Below are 16278 nucleotides of genomic sequence, written 5' to 3' on the forward strand. Positions count from 1 at the left end.
CAGCCCATAACAATGTGTGAACGGTTTTGTTTTTGTTCCCCTTAGAATAAGTAGGCAAAAGTTTCTGTTGTATGGTCAGAGATATGACCATGTGTTCTGTTTACAACTGGTTCCCTTAGAAGCAAGTAGGAACTTTCATGGCTGTTCTTTGTAGCATCCAGTATATGGGTTATTTGTGTATTATAACCCCCACTCATTGACCTTCTGAGGTATGTACAAACCTGCCTTCTGAATCTTTCTTTTCCTATCTTTCTGAATCTTTCCCTATCACGTTTGTTCATCACCCAACCTGAGGACTATTATAAGTTGTCCAGAACGGCATTATGTTTATGGATCAGAAGCTGTCATAATAATTATCTATGGAATGGGTCACAAGTTTGAGTGTGCATTGGAATCAACCTGAAGATCATCTTAGATATACTGAGTCAGAAACTCTAGGGGCCCAAGAGTCTGTAGTGTTTGCAGCTCTCCAGAAAATTCTATTGCCTTCTAAAGTCTGAGAACCTCTGAGCTACCATCACTTCTCTGTTCCTATATGTTCCTATAGTTTTGTACATAAAATCTAATTGCCCAATTAGAAGGCTTGTGCAATTTCCCCTTCCTTCCCTGTGGGACCTTGTTCTCAGGACACATGATATGCATGCCTGAAAAGGAAATTAAAAGACAGAAGCAGATTTCTGGTAGTTGGTCATAAAATTTCATTTGAATTCTTCATCTCTACATGACTCAAAGCAGGATTTATCTTAGCAACTTTATGAATATAATTTACCAACATGTATTACATTATTCTTAACATAGTGAGACAGGATAGTCAATAGAATTGTTTAATTTTTCCATCTCTATAACATAGTTTCCTTTTTAGGATCTCACAGTACAGAATCAACCTACTGGATATGTAGATTAATTTGATGTTCTTTCAGTGCCGGCTTCTATGTTTTGGTATAACTACAGCAAGATATACATTTTAACCTTTTGGGCGACATTCTTAGAAATAGCATCTTCTTGGTTGACTTTTTAAAAATTTATATATATATTTTTTTAATTTTCCCCAACTTTTTATTTAAATTTGTCAGTTAACATACAGTGTAATATTAGTTTTAGATGTAGAATTTAGTGATTCATCACTTACATACATTACCCGCTGCTCATCACAAGTGCCCTCCTCAATACCCATCACCCATTTAACCCACCCCACTTCCCGCCACCCCTCCAGCAACTCTCAGTTTGTCTCTATAGTTAAGAGTCTGTTTCCTGGGGGCGCCTGGGTGGCTCAGTTGGTTGAGCATCCGACTCTTGATTTTGGCTCAGGTCATGATCTCAGGGTCCTGGGATTGAGCCCTGCATCAAGCCCCGCATCAGGCTTCCTGCACAGTGGGGAATCTGCTTCGCCCTTTCCCTCTCCCTCTACCCCTCACCCCTGCCTGCACGCCCTCTCTCTTTCTCTCTCTCAAATAAGTAAAATCTTTAAAAAAAAATTCTTTCCATATTTTGGATACTAACCCTTTATCAGATATGTCATTTGCAAATATCTTCTCCCATTCCATAGGTTGCCTTTTAATTTTGTTGATTAATTCCTTCTCTGTGCAGAAGCATTTTATTTTGATCAAGTCCCAATAGTTTATTTTTGCTTTTGTTTCCCTTGCCTCAGGAGACATATCTAGGTAGAAGTTGCTATGCCCGATGTCAGAGAGTATACTGCCTGTGTTCTTCTCTAGGATTTTGATGGTTTCCTCTCTTCGATTGATTTTCTGTTGTAGTTTTCCTAATGCTTGTTCCCTGGCAACCAGGAGACCTCTGGGTCAGTGGGACCAAGTCAGGCTGGGGTGGGTTGGGTCAGGCAAGGTTGATAGGAAGGCAAGGTAAATGCCACCTTCTTGTCTACACCTCCATAGAGAATCTTTAATTCCCCACACTGTTCCTTTCACTCTTCTTACCTGATTATGGACTTGAACCTGCAAATGAGCTTAGGCCTTCACTTGATTTAGGATCCATGCCTTTATGGTTTTCAGGTCTTGAGAAGGAATGACTATCTCTGCTTCTTCCAAGGCCATTTTCTGTATGATTGAAGTGTGTTTTTCTGCTCATATTATGAATGAGATGATTCCCCCAAATAGCTTTTGTGTGGCTTTAGGAGAGCAATACAGAGCATGAGACCTGTCTAGGACTAGTGGGAGACCAGCAAACAGATTCCTAATATTGTGGTGTGTGGTGCTTTACCTTAATCACCCATTCATTACTTTCCATTGTAGTGCCTCCTAAGTCTTGGCCAAGAAGCAAGGATGACACCTATTCTTACCTGGTTCATCAAAATATATCCATTCTCTGTACCATCTACATGTTGCATAGTAGAATATATTGGATACTAACTTAAGCAGATAGATACAGCTCAACTCCATACCAGCTAACTAATGTACTTTGTCCAGGTTGCATAAGGTGTTAACTAATTGCAATGCATATGTCTTAAAGAAGGACCTTAAGGAATTAGTCTTTTATGCAAATAATATTTATAGTTTTGTGGGATTTTATTTAATTATAAAATCTACATGGGGATCATAAAAATTTTGGAAAATACAGAAAAGCACAAGGAAGTAATTAAAATCATTTATAATTCCACAATCCAAAGAAAACAACTATTAACATTTTGATATATATTATTCAAGTCCTTGTTTCAGGATGCATTTGTAGCAGCCCTACACATCGTCTTCTCTTTACCTAGTTTTTCTACCTAAGATGGTATTTCCTACCATTAGATAGCCTTCTAAACTGCAATGATTTAGCAGCCAGTAACTCATTTTTACACATTTAAAGTATTTCTGAATTTCTGTAAAAACAGCTTGGTGATGAAAATATTTACAGCAATGGGCTGCACACACTCTTGCATAAATTTTTGGAATAAATGTACACGGGGCAACACAAATACACATTTTAAAAGCTTTTAATACATATTGCTAACCTCCGCCCCCAGAAAGATTCTATCACTTTGCTCTCCTACCAGCATTTTTTCAGAGTTCCCAGAATCCTCACCAATTTTTAAACACCATTATTATTATTATTATTATTTTAAATCCTTGGTGGGGCAACTTGGTGGGGGAAAAATTGCAGTGCTTAAATTTGCATTTTCTTGTTTAATAGTGAAGTCCTTCAGGACTCACTTTTATATATTTACTGAAGAAGTTAAGTGTAGTGGTTCAGTAGGGCTGCTCTGGGGCCCAAGTGTTCACTTCCTGGCAACCATGGGTAAGTTTCTTAATCTCCCTATGCTTGAGTACCAGCTCTGATAATGACAATACTTACTTCATGGAGTCTGTATGAAAATTAAAAAGGGAATCACATGACAAGTGCTTAGAAAGCACTTGGTATTACAGGAAGCACCTGATACGTATCGGCCACTCCCATGTTCTCTAGCATTTAGATTTCTTCGTATATGAGTTGTCTTTTCGTTGTCTTTGGGCAAGTGGTTTTGTTTAGTTTTGTTTTGGCAGGAGGTTTTAGTATATTAAGTATTTTAACCCATTACCTGTATATATTGCAATTTCCCCCAATTTGTGGTTTGCCTTTAAATTTTGTTCAAAGTGAGGAAATTTGGGGGTGTCAGGAAATTCAGGCTAGGGGATGGCATAGTTTTGGTCCAGCCTGGGTCTTTTTTCTGCCTCTCAGTCCTGCCTCTAGGACAGTCACTTCCTTATCATTGGGACGGTCTGATATTGATTCTTGTCACCAGATAGCAGAAATGGCATTTTTAAAGCAGAATATTAAAAATCATCATCTTAGAATAAAACTTCCATTTAATTTATATAAATAATGATCATAGCAGATGAGAGGCCATGGTTAATATTTCACCATTTCCCATTTATCACTAAATTCAACTTGTCAGCATTCTATGGTGAAATAAAATTAATTACTTCAACTTGAGAGAAGCTTTTAATTTGCGATCAAGATCCCCCATAGATTGAGTGTCCGTTAAGTGCTACTACATTTTCCTTCTTTTCTGCAAATTATGCAATAGGAAGAGAATCTTTCTAGCCACAAAATCTTACGCACAAGGGAAACACGTTCATTATTTTGACATATACACATGCTACTAAAAATGAGAGTTTTTCACTTCCTTGGAAAAAATGACATAGAGAACATTATTTTACCTTGCTATGTAGAAACGAATTAGAACCACCCTTATGAAAACATGGAAATTCTGCTTAAGCTGCTAACTTGTTTCAAAAAGTCATTAAAAGTACTACTATTGCAGATAGCACCTGAATGCATACACAGATGCACAATCCAATGTAAAAGTAGCACCCGTGTTCATCCGTGTGTATGTCTGTTCCAGATCCAGTTTATACTCCACCCTGATTTGCTCAGTCTCCACTACCCCCTAGTTCTCGGCTGTCCGACCAGTGAAGAGCCAAGAACCCAGCTGCTCCCTCTATCTCCTCATCCCTAATACTGTCATCTGTCTGCCACCCCCGAGGACCAGACTTTGGCAAAGCCTCGGTAACGTCTGCTGTGGTGGCAGCCACCACAGCTCCCGTGCGTGGGGGGTGACCTGATGCACCCACAGAGGCTTAGGTGCCCTCATGCCTGGTTTCACAGCAGCACCAAGTCATGGGCACAGGAGTTGGTTTCCCCAGTGACTGCCCTGAGAATGTGTATAATACAACCTGGAGGAGTAGAGGGGTTCTAATGTCCATTGGCTGAAGTTTGACCAAGAAGAGACAGGAGACAGGAAGGAACCAATGAATAAATGACTCCCTTTTTCTCCTTCTCATGGACAATTCCAGGTGCCATGACTCCATGTGTCTTTCTGGAGACTTCCAGTTGACTAAGCAACTGGCTGTGTTGTTTTGTGAAGCTGTAGCCAGCTCGGTATTTGTCTCTGTTCTTTCCCATCTCACTTCCCTGTTCCCCCTCACCCTGGTGGCCCTGGGATTGTATCGAGAGTAACATGTTGGCACATAAAATTTGCTTCAGACTGTCTTCTTCTGGGGTAAGGCAGCATCTGAGAGCTTTCATACACATTTAAATGAATATTTTAAGGAGATAATGCTAAGTGAAATAAGTCAAGCAGAGAAAGACAACTATCATATGATTTCTCTCATCTATGGAACATAAGAACTAGGATGATCGGTAGGGGAAGAAAGGGACAAAGAAAGGGGGGGTAATCAGAAGGGGGAATGAAACATGAGAGACTATGGACTATGAGAAACAAACTGTGAGGGCCTCAGAGGGGAGGGGGGTGGGGGAATGGGATAGACCGGTGATGGGTAGTAAGGAGGGCACGTATTGCATGGTGCACTGGGTGTTATACACAACTAATGAATCATCGAGCCTTACATCGGAAACCGGGGATGTACTGTATGGTGACTAACATAATATAATAAAAAATCATTAAAAAAATAAATGAATATTTTATATTTAAGTACCGTATTTAGAATTCGGATACGAATAAAATACCAACATGTGCATAACAACAACAACAGCAAAAGTACAAATATTGCTACTATGTGATGGTTAAATGGGAGTGTGTTATGTTACTGCTACTAGGGTTATGTATGATTGAAATTTTCCATACAAAAAAATTTTCAAGTAGGTTTGTTAATGATACTTACTACTAAGGACCTTGGGAAAAACTGAACATCTTTTGTTTCCCACACTTCATCTGGTTATGCTGTGTGATTGCTCCTTAGATGGGTATCATCTCTCCTACTTATTAAAATCACATTAAACACTTTCTTATCTCTTTCACTTTTAGTATCTTCCATCAGAATATATTTTCAGATATCGCCCCCCCAAACAGGCACTCAAACTGAAGTCTGTATCAGTGATAATGAACAAAGCAGAAAGGAAATTTCAGCGTCTAAGTTTTATACTTCCTCATTAGATTTTTGTCGTTATTTTGTTGTTTTACTTCAAGCATGTTTTACTTTTATAACATTTTTAAGAGAAAACACTTTAAACCATGATTTACATGGTAACTGTATTAAGAACTGTTACGATGCATGGGACCAGGCATGCTCAGCAGTTGCTGAACTAGACAAAAAACAGCACTTAGACCTCGACTTACTATGCCTTGGAATTACGTTGATTGTCCTTATTTAAAAATCTTTATCCTTCCAAATATTTTCTTCTTCTTTTTCCTTTTTCTGTGCCTGTTTTGATCTGCGATTATTGGAAAACATAAAGCAAGAAAAAATGATTGGTTACTAATGCAATCTGAAATTTTAAATTGCTGTTTGAGTTCCGAGCTGCAGATGCCTTGTGGACTAAGTACGACTGTATTCAGGCGTCTCGGTCACGTTAGTCCTCTCCTTGAGAGCAAAATGTCATAGAACATTTAGCACCTTTAGCGTATTCGTTGCCTACCCTCAGGAATAAAGAATTGGGAGCGCTGTGCACAAGTTTCTTTATTTTAAGCTTCAATGCTCTCAGCGCAAGTATTTGACTCGCTGGAGGAGTTTAACCACAGTCTCTACTTGCAGGCAAAATGAAGGACCGGCTCGCCGAACTTGTGGAGTTAACCAAGAACTATGACCAGCAGTTCCCAGACGGGGACGATGACTTTGACTTGCCCCACGAGGACATCGTGTTCGAGACGGACCACATCCTGGAGTCCTTGTACCGAGACATCCAGGACCTTCAGAATGAAAACCAGCAGCTGATGACCGACGTGAAGCGCCTGGGAAAGCAGAACGCCCGCTTCCTCACGTCCATGCGGCGCCTCAGCAGCATCAAGCGCGACACCAACTCCATTGCCAAGGACATCAAGGCCCGGGGCGAGAACATCCACCGCAAGCTGCGCGCCATGAAGGCGCTGAGCGAGGAGGCCGAGGCCCGGCACGGCGCCAACTCGGCCGTGGCGCGCATCTTGCGGGCGCAGTACAGCGCGCTCACCCGCACCTTCCAGGGCGCCATGCACGAGTACAACCTGGCCGAGATGAAGCAGCGCGACAACTGCAAGATCCGCATCCAGCGCCAGCTGGAGATCATGGGCAAGGACGTGTCGGGCGACCAGATCGAGGATATGTTCGAGCAGGGCAAGTGGGACGTGTTCTCCGAGAACTTGCTAGCCGACGTGAAGGGCGCGCGGGCGGCCCTCAACGAGATCGAGAACCGCCACCGCGAGCTGCTGCGGCTGGAGAGCCGCATCCGCGACGTGCATGAGCTCTTCTTGCAGATGGCGGTGCTGGTAGAGGAGCAGGCCGACACCTTGAACGTCATCGAGCTCAATGTGGAGAAGACCCTCGACTACACTGGCCAGGCCAAGGCGCAGGTGCGCAAGGCCGTGGAGTACGAGAAGAAGAACCCATGCCGGACCGTCTGCTGCTTCTGCTGCCCCTGCCTCAACTAGCAGGTCGGTCCGGCCACCCCACCCCACCCCTGACAGGAATGGCCGGGAAGCATACTGGGGAAGACCTGGGGGAACTTCTGCACAGGGGTGAGTTTCCCCAAGCCCTGTGGTCTTCTGTCCTTAGAGAAAGAAGAATTTTGAGGTGCGAGAATTCCGACCCAGCTTGTGTTTGGGAAGGGGGCTGATGCCATCCCGTGTTTCTTCAGTAAGGACAGGCACCCACTGAAGTTGTGTGAGGTCATTATAAGGCACATGGCACCCTTTCCCTCTTAACGGAAGCCAAATAAAGAACTGACGTTGTAGCTTACTGTAGGTAAGTGTCCAAGGCACGCTTCCTAACGAAACTCTAGGAGGAAGTCAGTTCTGCATTGGCTGATAGTATGAACTCATTATCAAGACTTAAATTCCTTTACCTTATCCTGAAAGTCCCTTGGTTCTGCTCAATTTCACAGGACACGGATCTTGAGAAAAACCGTGCATCTTCATCTGGCTTATCCTGTGTGATTCCCGCCTAGATGTATACCTTCTTTCTGCCCACCTCCCCTACTTATTAAAATCACATTTAACACTCATTATTTCCTTATTTCTTTCACTTTTAGTATCTCCCATCTGAATATATTTTGGATTTTTTTCCAAATATTTTTAAGCACTGAGTTTTGAACACGCGCTCAAATTGACGTATGTTATCAGTCATATTTTATATATTTTTCATAAATAACTTAAAATTTATCTTTTTACTTGACGATACAAATGCACATAAATATGTAAATGTAAAGTACTAATATTAACACATGTACATAATGATCAATTGGTTTAACTTGACTTTTGTAAATATGGTCTATAGATATTAAGAGCAACACTTTTACTGGTCATTGGTGTTGGTTTGCTTGTTTTGAGTTTATCTCACTCCCATCTCCATTCTCACAATTCTATTTTGAACCACTCTGTGTTGGTTGTAGTGGTAGAGACAGATGTCAAAGGCTAAAATGCATACAGAATTGGAGATAATAAAATAACATTCTTGGAAATACTACCTTGTTTTATTGTGGACTGTTCCTTTCATGTACCTAAATGGAGTAATTTAAAATAAAATAATCATGTTTCTCAATTTAGCTTAATGAACATTTCATTATAATATCCCCTTTGCATATTTGTATCTTGGCCATTTAAATCTTAGTTTGCTTTATCAATTATTATTCTTAAAAATTCCTCTACTAGCTGCATGAGGCTGCAACATCTGGATGGAGCTCTGAATAGAAGGGGAAAAGATGAAAAAGAATTCACTTATGGGTGTCTGGTTTTCTCTCCTGAGTTACTTACAATAGTTTAGAAAATCATCACGTTTTAGAGATTCGGTTTTGTTTGCAAATTTGTAATGCCCTTACCCATGTTTACCATACTTCCTGTCTTTCTCTGAGTCAACTTTTAACTGTTTTTACTTGTTATTTACTAAATGAGCATGTTTACTCAGCAGTCAGAATTCTCAGGTCTTTCATAAGGCGAGATTTTAAAAAGGAGTAGAAAGAAGAGCATGTGAACTCTTTGGAATCTGCTGATGCCCCTGCTTATGCCCATGAACATTGAGCCCTGCATCTAATTTTAATTTCATGGTTAAATATGAGAATTGTGGGAACCAAGTTTCACTGGGCTCCTCTCAAATTTCTCCTGATTTCTTTCTCAGCTAACCCCACGGATATGTTTCACTTTTAACTGAATTGCCTTTCCCTAAAAAAAAAAAAAAAAAAAAAAAAAAAAGTCTTCACACAGCTCCATTGCTATGTCTTTCGTTGTAGAGAAGTGATATTGTGAATAGAGACCACCAGCTAGTTTCCCTGAGAGAGAATGGTTCATGAATCTGACTTCTTTAAACCCATAAAGCATTTTCTTTGCCTAGAACCAGTCATAAAAGTAAACAAGTTTGCAGGCTCTGTGTATTTTTTTAATTCCCCACATTTCACATTGGAGAATTAAGTAAAAACTGCACTTTGATTTACTAAGAGATTAGTGAACAGCTGCCCATGACAAGGTAAGAATTTTTCTTCCTGCTTTTTAGTAACTCTCTGAGTGTCTCATAGAAGTTAAGAGTACTGATTCATGACCTCACTCTCTTGGTTTAAATCCTGACTCTGCCACATACTAGCTGTATGATTTGGGTACGTTACTTAACCTATTTTTGCCTCAGTTTCCTCTCTGTAAAATGGACATAATAAGGCCTACTTCATCGGGTCGTTGTAAGGAGTAAAGCCTATCTATGTTCGTTATTGTTATTATGTAGCTTTCTGGTAGACTGAGAGAGCTGTTACTAACTTAATTAATAGTTATTAACTTATGAGGAAAAATAAAGGTTTATTTCTCTCTTGATAGTCTTTAATAAAATAGAATAAAGAAACCAAGACCTATCTTCTTTGAGTACTAGGGCTTTTTTTTTTTCCTACCACAAAAAAGCCATTTTCACAATGGCATTTTTATTCCTTCTTATATCCAAACATGTTCAGAAAAAGTATTAGATGTTCTGCTCAAAATTAGAAGTTAAGCAGGAAGCAGCTGTCCTGCCCAATTTGGCAAGTATATTCCCCTGATCTTCCCAAGCTGTGAGTCAGTAAGTCCCAGAAAGGGTTCAGTTGTGGAGGCCAGGTCACAACAGACTAAAGGGAACAGTTGGCTTTTCCCCCGTCCTGCCCGGTTTCCCTGAAGCCCTTCCTGGTTCTGACTGCCATGCCAAACAGTGTGTGAAAAACTGGCATTTTCCCTGGAAAGGGTACTCCAGTGCTACCACGAGGTTCTATAGAGTTCGGCTTTACCCAGTCCCATGAGGCTCTGTCGGCAAACTCTGAAAGTTGACCTTGGGCAAGAAGAAAACTTGGTGGCAAAGCTACTAATTTCATACACTAACATCATTTAATGTACAAAATGAAAGAACCAATCACAAAGAACAAAAGATCCTTCAAGGGCAGAAGGTGGAAATCTACTTCTAAAGCTACTTTCACATATGCAGCGACTCCTTCTAACTAGCCAAATGCCCAACCTTACAGTCACGGCCACAGATTATAGGCAGTGACAACTCCAGAAAGATCAGAAATAAGGGAGAGGCTCACCTACGATGCATCAGTATCCAGGATAACGTGAGTTTGAATTGTTTACAAGTCGATCAATAATTCAAAAGTGTTCGAACTGTAACATCACGGGAGTAAGTTTATGGCCTTTCGAAATAATGACTTCGAAAGAAAACAGTGTTCTTCTTGTGCTTCATACGTATTTAAAACCAGTCCCGATGCTTTACAGTTAAATGTCATATGCACATATTTTCAGGCTCTACAGTGTAAAATTCCTATTCTGAACCTGCGGAAGATTGTGTACAGCTTAAAAATAATAAAATAGGGTAACTGTCATCTTGGATTTTGTGTAAAAAAATCCCACCATTCTATTTTCCACCATCAAACAAATTTCCACTCCTCTCTTTGAAATGTACAAGGTATCTCTAATGCAGCATGCAGTTCACTCATTTGTAATCGGGATGATAGTTTGAAACATCCAGTTGCCGTCAAAGTAACAGTTGACTTGCTTTTGGTAACAAGAATTGAAAATCCTTGCAATTAATAAAATGGGGTTATTAGAAACAGAAAATGAACAGGATCTAGAATGCAACCTCACCCTCATATAAATATTGACCATCTTTATTGACAACATGTGCTGTAAAGGAAGGATGAGATGGCCTTATATACTGGAGACTTTTATTGTAAAGACTATATATATATATGTAAGAAAGAAGGCTTTCTGACCTGATAACATGGGTGAGACTGCATAGGATGCTTTTATTTTTTATTTTTTTTTAAAGATTTTATTTATTTATTTGACAGAGATAGAGACAGCCAGTGAGAGAGGGAACACAAGGAGGGGGAGGGGGAGAGGAAGAAGCAGGCTCCCAGCGGAGGAGCCCGATGTGGGGCTCGATCCCAGAACGCCGGGATCACGCCCTGAGCCGAAGGCAGACGCTTAACGACTGAACCACCCAGGCGCCCCTGCATAGGATGCTTTTAAACCAGTGATACCCTAAAAACTGAGAAGTGAGAAACGACACCACAACACTATTATTTTCTAATTCTTTTTTTTTTTTTTAAGTAGGCTTCACATTGGCATGGATGCAGGGCTCGAATTCATGACCATGAGATCAAGACCTGAGTTGAGATCAAGAGTCAGACACTTAACCGACTGAGCCACCCAGGTGCCCTTCTAATTCTTGATATTTATTTTGAAAGTATTTTTTATACCCCATTTTAATTATAAGCATCTCTATATTTTCAAAGTCTTATAGGCAACTCTTTAGACATATCCTTCCCTCTGTATCCAGGTATCCCATAGTATTCTGTAGCAGATACAAATAACAGAGCATGAAAATTATATATTTGTCTCCCTATCTCTCTGTTTTCAGGTGGGCCCAGCTATGCGCATGTGCCAAGTTTTGCTATCCCAAACAGAAAAGCACTCAGAGCCATTTAGCAGGAACTCACATGTAATGCATGTGTTTCCGAATTTCTATGTCAGGATCTTTGCACTGCTCCATCAGTGTGCTCCCCAGTTATGTGCCCCCTTTCCCTGGTACCTCCTGCTGATCCTGTACTCACACTTGAGGATTTGCTCTAAGCCACCATGAATATATTCTGGAACAAGGCAGGGAAAGAAGAAGGAATGAGGAAATACCCACACCTATCAAAGCTCACTGGCTGAGGCTGAGTAGTACTTGTTTTCTAAGTGTTCTTGGAGACAGATGGTGCCTCATACCTGTTCTACACTCACCCCCACTCTGTTTCTTTGTTTTGCTTGCTGTGTGTGTGGATTTGACACCTTGCCTAACTCTTCACTCTTCAGTGTTCCTACTGATGGTCTAGTTTGTTTAATTGCTTGCTCTGACTCTACCGCCTGACAGCTGAACGTCTGCAGGTTTTCCTGGCTGTTTTTTTTCACCCTGACTTTCCACTTCTGTACACTGCTGGCACTATCCTGAATCTGACCCCACTTTGCTCAAAAGTCGTCCCATCCCACAACAGATAGAAGTAATAATACCCATTGGTAGAACACCTTTCAGTTTCCAGGGTGCTTTGATCTCATTTTTTTTTCATGATAATCCTGTGAAGTAATATTGCCATTTCATTTTTTCTAAGAGGTGGGAACTGAGAATGCAGTCCTCTAATATTTGACAAAGTTACGTATTTGCGAGCGTCTATTTCTTCTTCTCATACGACTACGCTTCTCTCTGCATGTTCACATCAACGTCAAGCTGGAAGCATAAACTACATGACGAGAGTATGCATTTTCCTTGACTGATCTCTGTAACGTTAGGAAATCCGGCTCTTCCCTTGGCCGTCTGGCTCTGCATTTCTTTCTCCTACCTTTGTCTCCCACTTCTAAGTCTCCTTCACAGGTGTCTCTCCCTCTTCCCAGCCTTCATTGCGGAGCCCGCATCCGCAGCCAACTTCCCTGAGCTATTTCTTTCACTCTGAGGGTTTCAAATACCACCTTTCTAAACACTAGTGGTTTCCAGCTCTGTACCTCCAGCCCTGACTTTTCAGCTGAGGCCCGAGTCTGTACATCCACCCACCTAGCAAACACTTGCAATCAGCTGTCCCACCGGAACTTCTAATGCTACGGACCCTGCCATGTCCTCCACCCCAGCTTCTCCTGCCCATTGTATCCTGCAGGTGGCGTCACCGATCACTTTCTACCCCACTGAGCAAACCAGCGCCCTTGCCGCAGCCTCCTCTCTAGGCCACTTTGCCTCCCCTGAAATTCATGCACTTCTCTTACACACAGTCCCTTTGCCCTGGTCAGACAATCGTCCCCTCCTGCCTCAGTTACTTCAGCAGCTTCTGACTGGTCTCTGGCTTCTAGTCTTGCCTTCTTAATTCAATCTCTATACTACAAGCCAGTGTTTTTTTTCTTTTTTTCCTTTCCTTTCCTTTTTTTTTTTTTTTTTTTTTGGCCATTACTCTGCTATGTTGGAATTTTTTAAATTGTGGTAAAGTACATATAGCATAAAATTTACCATTTTAGCCATTTTAAAGTGTACGGTTCAGTGGGGTGAAGTACACTTCTGTTGTTGTGCACCTAATCTCCAGAACTTTCTCATCTCGCAAAACCGAAACTCTGCACCCGTTACACAACACTTCCCCATTCCCCGCTCCCCTCAGCCCCTGGCAATGACCATTCTACTTTCTGTCTCTATGAGCTGGACTACTGTATGCATCTCACGGAAGTGGAATCATACAGTGTTTGTCATTCTGTGACTGGATGATTTCACTTAGCCTGACGTCCTCAAGGTTCATCCGTGTTGTAGCCTGTGTCAGAATTTCTTTCCTTTTGGTGGCTGAATAATACTCCAGTGGACCACATTGTGGTTCTTTGTTCATCAGTTCATGTCCTCAGTCTGCTTAGAACTCTGATGGTGGCCCCGTGCTGTTGGGATAAGGATTCAGGCCCCACCTGCTTCTTCAGCCTCCGCGCCCCTGCTGTTCATTACACCCCTCTCTTCTCCAGCTCTGGCCGTTCCTGTGGGCTGTTTCTCTGCCTGGATCACGTCCCAGGATTTCTCCCCTGTGTGAGTCTGGGGGCTCTGAGAAGCTGGCTCCAGGAAGGGATTCAACACACAAAACTTTGATTCGGGGAAATGTGTTAGAGAGACACTGAGAGAACATCACAGCTGCCTTAGTGTCCCTGCAGCGCTCAGTCACGGAGGGCGGAGAGGGGCTCGGTGGTGGCAGTGGATGGATTTCAGCGCCCATCCCTCAGGCGTGCTGGGGCACTCAGTGAGCGCTTTTCTGGCCAACACTGCCCTTCTCTCCACCACGCAACCCGTGCTTCCTCTGCGAGACTGCTTTTTGATTTTTAAGGGCAGACAATATCATCTTATTTGTTTTTTGATCTTAGCGTTCCGCGTAGTATCTCTGGCTTCATAGTACTCAAACATTTGCGGTCTGCATGCAGAAATAGAAATATTCAGCATTTGCTTTCTGTTATGGACGACTTTGTGTATACCTTTATATAATGCGTTGGGGCGCCTGAGTGGCTCAGTCGGTTGAGGGGTGGACTCTTGGTTTCGGCTCAGGTCATGATTTCAGGGTCCTGGGATCAAGCCCTGAATCAGGCTCTGCACTCAGAGGGGAGTCCCCTGAGGATTTTCTCTCTCCCTCTGGCCCTCCCCCTGCTCACACTTATAAGCTCTCTCTCTCTCTAAAATAAATAAATCTTAAAATAAATTTTAAGTAAAAAATGTGTTTATTTTATAGCATAAAGCCCAATATCTAGTCTCCCTGCCCAGTGGAGGGTCTGTGTGGGGTGCTGGGCCCATGCGGGTGGGAGCAGTGTCCTGGAAGTAGGGGTAGGACTTGGTGAGGGGCGGAAGGTGGGATTGGAAAAAAAGGGGGAGGAAGTAGCTCATCCAAGAGAATGGTCAATCTGAAACAGCTGTGCAGAGAGAGAATGAAGGTCTGAGTCACGAGCGCCGCCCTCAGAACTGGGGGCAAACCATGACCCGGAGGGAACGTTTCCAGGCAGAGCCTTATTAAAGGTACAGACTCTGGCTGGATGCAAAGAAACTTGTAAAACTATGTTCTAATCTGGAAGGACTTATTTTCTTTTCATTCTTCCAGCCATATAAAACAAAGATTATTTTTTTTAATTTAGGGACACAGTGTATTGGCTTGAGTTTCAGCCATACACATTCCTCTCTCCTGTGGCATCTAGCAGGGTAATTTATGCAAAATACCTTGTTCTTGGCTCCAAGGCAGAAAAGGCTGTTTCGGGGTGATGGCTTTGGACGTGAGTCCTGAGCTGTCCTCGGTCACTGAGGTCTCTGTACAGATGAGGTTGCCCTGCCACGCCTCAGCCCATTCTCCGACGTATTTTAGGAGACCTGTACATACAGACTCCTTAGAGATCTATATAATGCTTACTCTATACCAAAATGTTCAACTGCACGTGTACTTTGAGAGAAACAACTGCAAGACCCCTCCTTTCCCTGCAGGAGTTGAAGACCAAAGAGAGACTGCAATGACCCTAAACTGCCCTCACTTTTATTGGGGAGCTCAGCTGGGCTGCAAGGCCCCAGCTCTGTCCCCGCTGCAGCAGGCCTTGCAGAAGTACCATTGCGTGGCCCCAGGTGCCTTCCAGAGGACAGCAGCTGGTGCTCTAGCTCTTTCAAAACACAGCTTGGGACCCAATCACGGAGAGAATCTCCAGGGGTAGGAGGCCATACAAGGAATGTCACCCCTAGATAAAAGAAATTATTTAGCCTCCATGTGACACAGAGAGGAATTTCTCTGGCAGCTAGGAATGTTTAACTAGTTCATTCTTTTGCCCTGCCCTGTGGTTTCCCCTGGTCTAATGCACCCTTAAAAGGGCAGAGATGAGGTAACACGGTTTCTCTTCATAATCTTCATCCCCGTGTTGTAATCGGGTTCATGAAAAAACCTGTCAAACAAGAAATGTTACTGAGTGGCAGAATGTAAAAACATGTACTTCCCCAGGAGAAAGTAAAACTGTCTGGGAAAGGGAAGAAAGTGCCTGTTCTTTTAATGTTATAACTCATCTCTAGGGGAGCTTCTTGTGTTTGGCACCCGCATTGGCCATTATCAGTATTTGAAGTAACTCTGCAGAAAGTTCCCATTTCCAAAAAGCTTCATTAGCACAAGTTGCCCTCTTCACGCCACTAAGAGTCTCAGTGCTACATGGAAAATGGACCTGCAGAACGTGAACATGGTGGCAAGTAAAACTTTCCTTCTCGATAAGAGACAAGAGATTTATAGGAAAATTTTTGGAAGGAATAATCTAGTAGCGGGAATGAATTTTAGATTTAAAATAAAAAGAAAAGGAGAAAGGACGACCTCTTCGTAAGACAGAGGGTGGGTCAGAAAGCAAAAGAACCCCGGGCATCCAGAAGTGCA

The 16278-nt window shown here is 42.2% G+C and overlaps 1 protein-coding gene across 3 annotated transcripts in view; it reads left to right on the forward strand.

Annotated features, from left to right (window-relative positions):
- Positions 1-8375, forward strand: part of STX11 (syntaxin 11) — a 46528-nt gene extending 38153 nt beyond the window's left edge. For all 3 annotated transcript variants that reach the window (XM_045810107.2, XM_045810106.2, XM_045810108.2), the window contains one exon: positions 6474-8375. In XM_045810107.2, coding sequence (XP_045666063.1) covers positions 6474-7342 — 869 coding nt within the window. In that variant the 3' untranslated portion in view covers positions 7343-8375. The remainder of the gene's footprint in view (positions 1-6473) is intronic.
- Positions 8376-16278: the final 7903 nt, after the last annotated feature.

Source organism: Ursus americanus, chromosome 11 (genome assembly GCF_024610735.1).
Source record: "Ursus americanus isolate L20-20 chromosome 11, mUrsAme1.1.p, whole genome shotgun sequence".
Lineage (NCBI taxonomy): Eukaryota > Metazoa > Chordata > Mammalia > Carnivora > Ursidae > Ursus > Ursus americanus.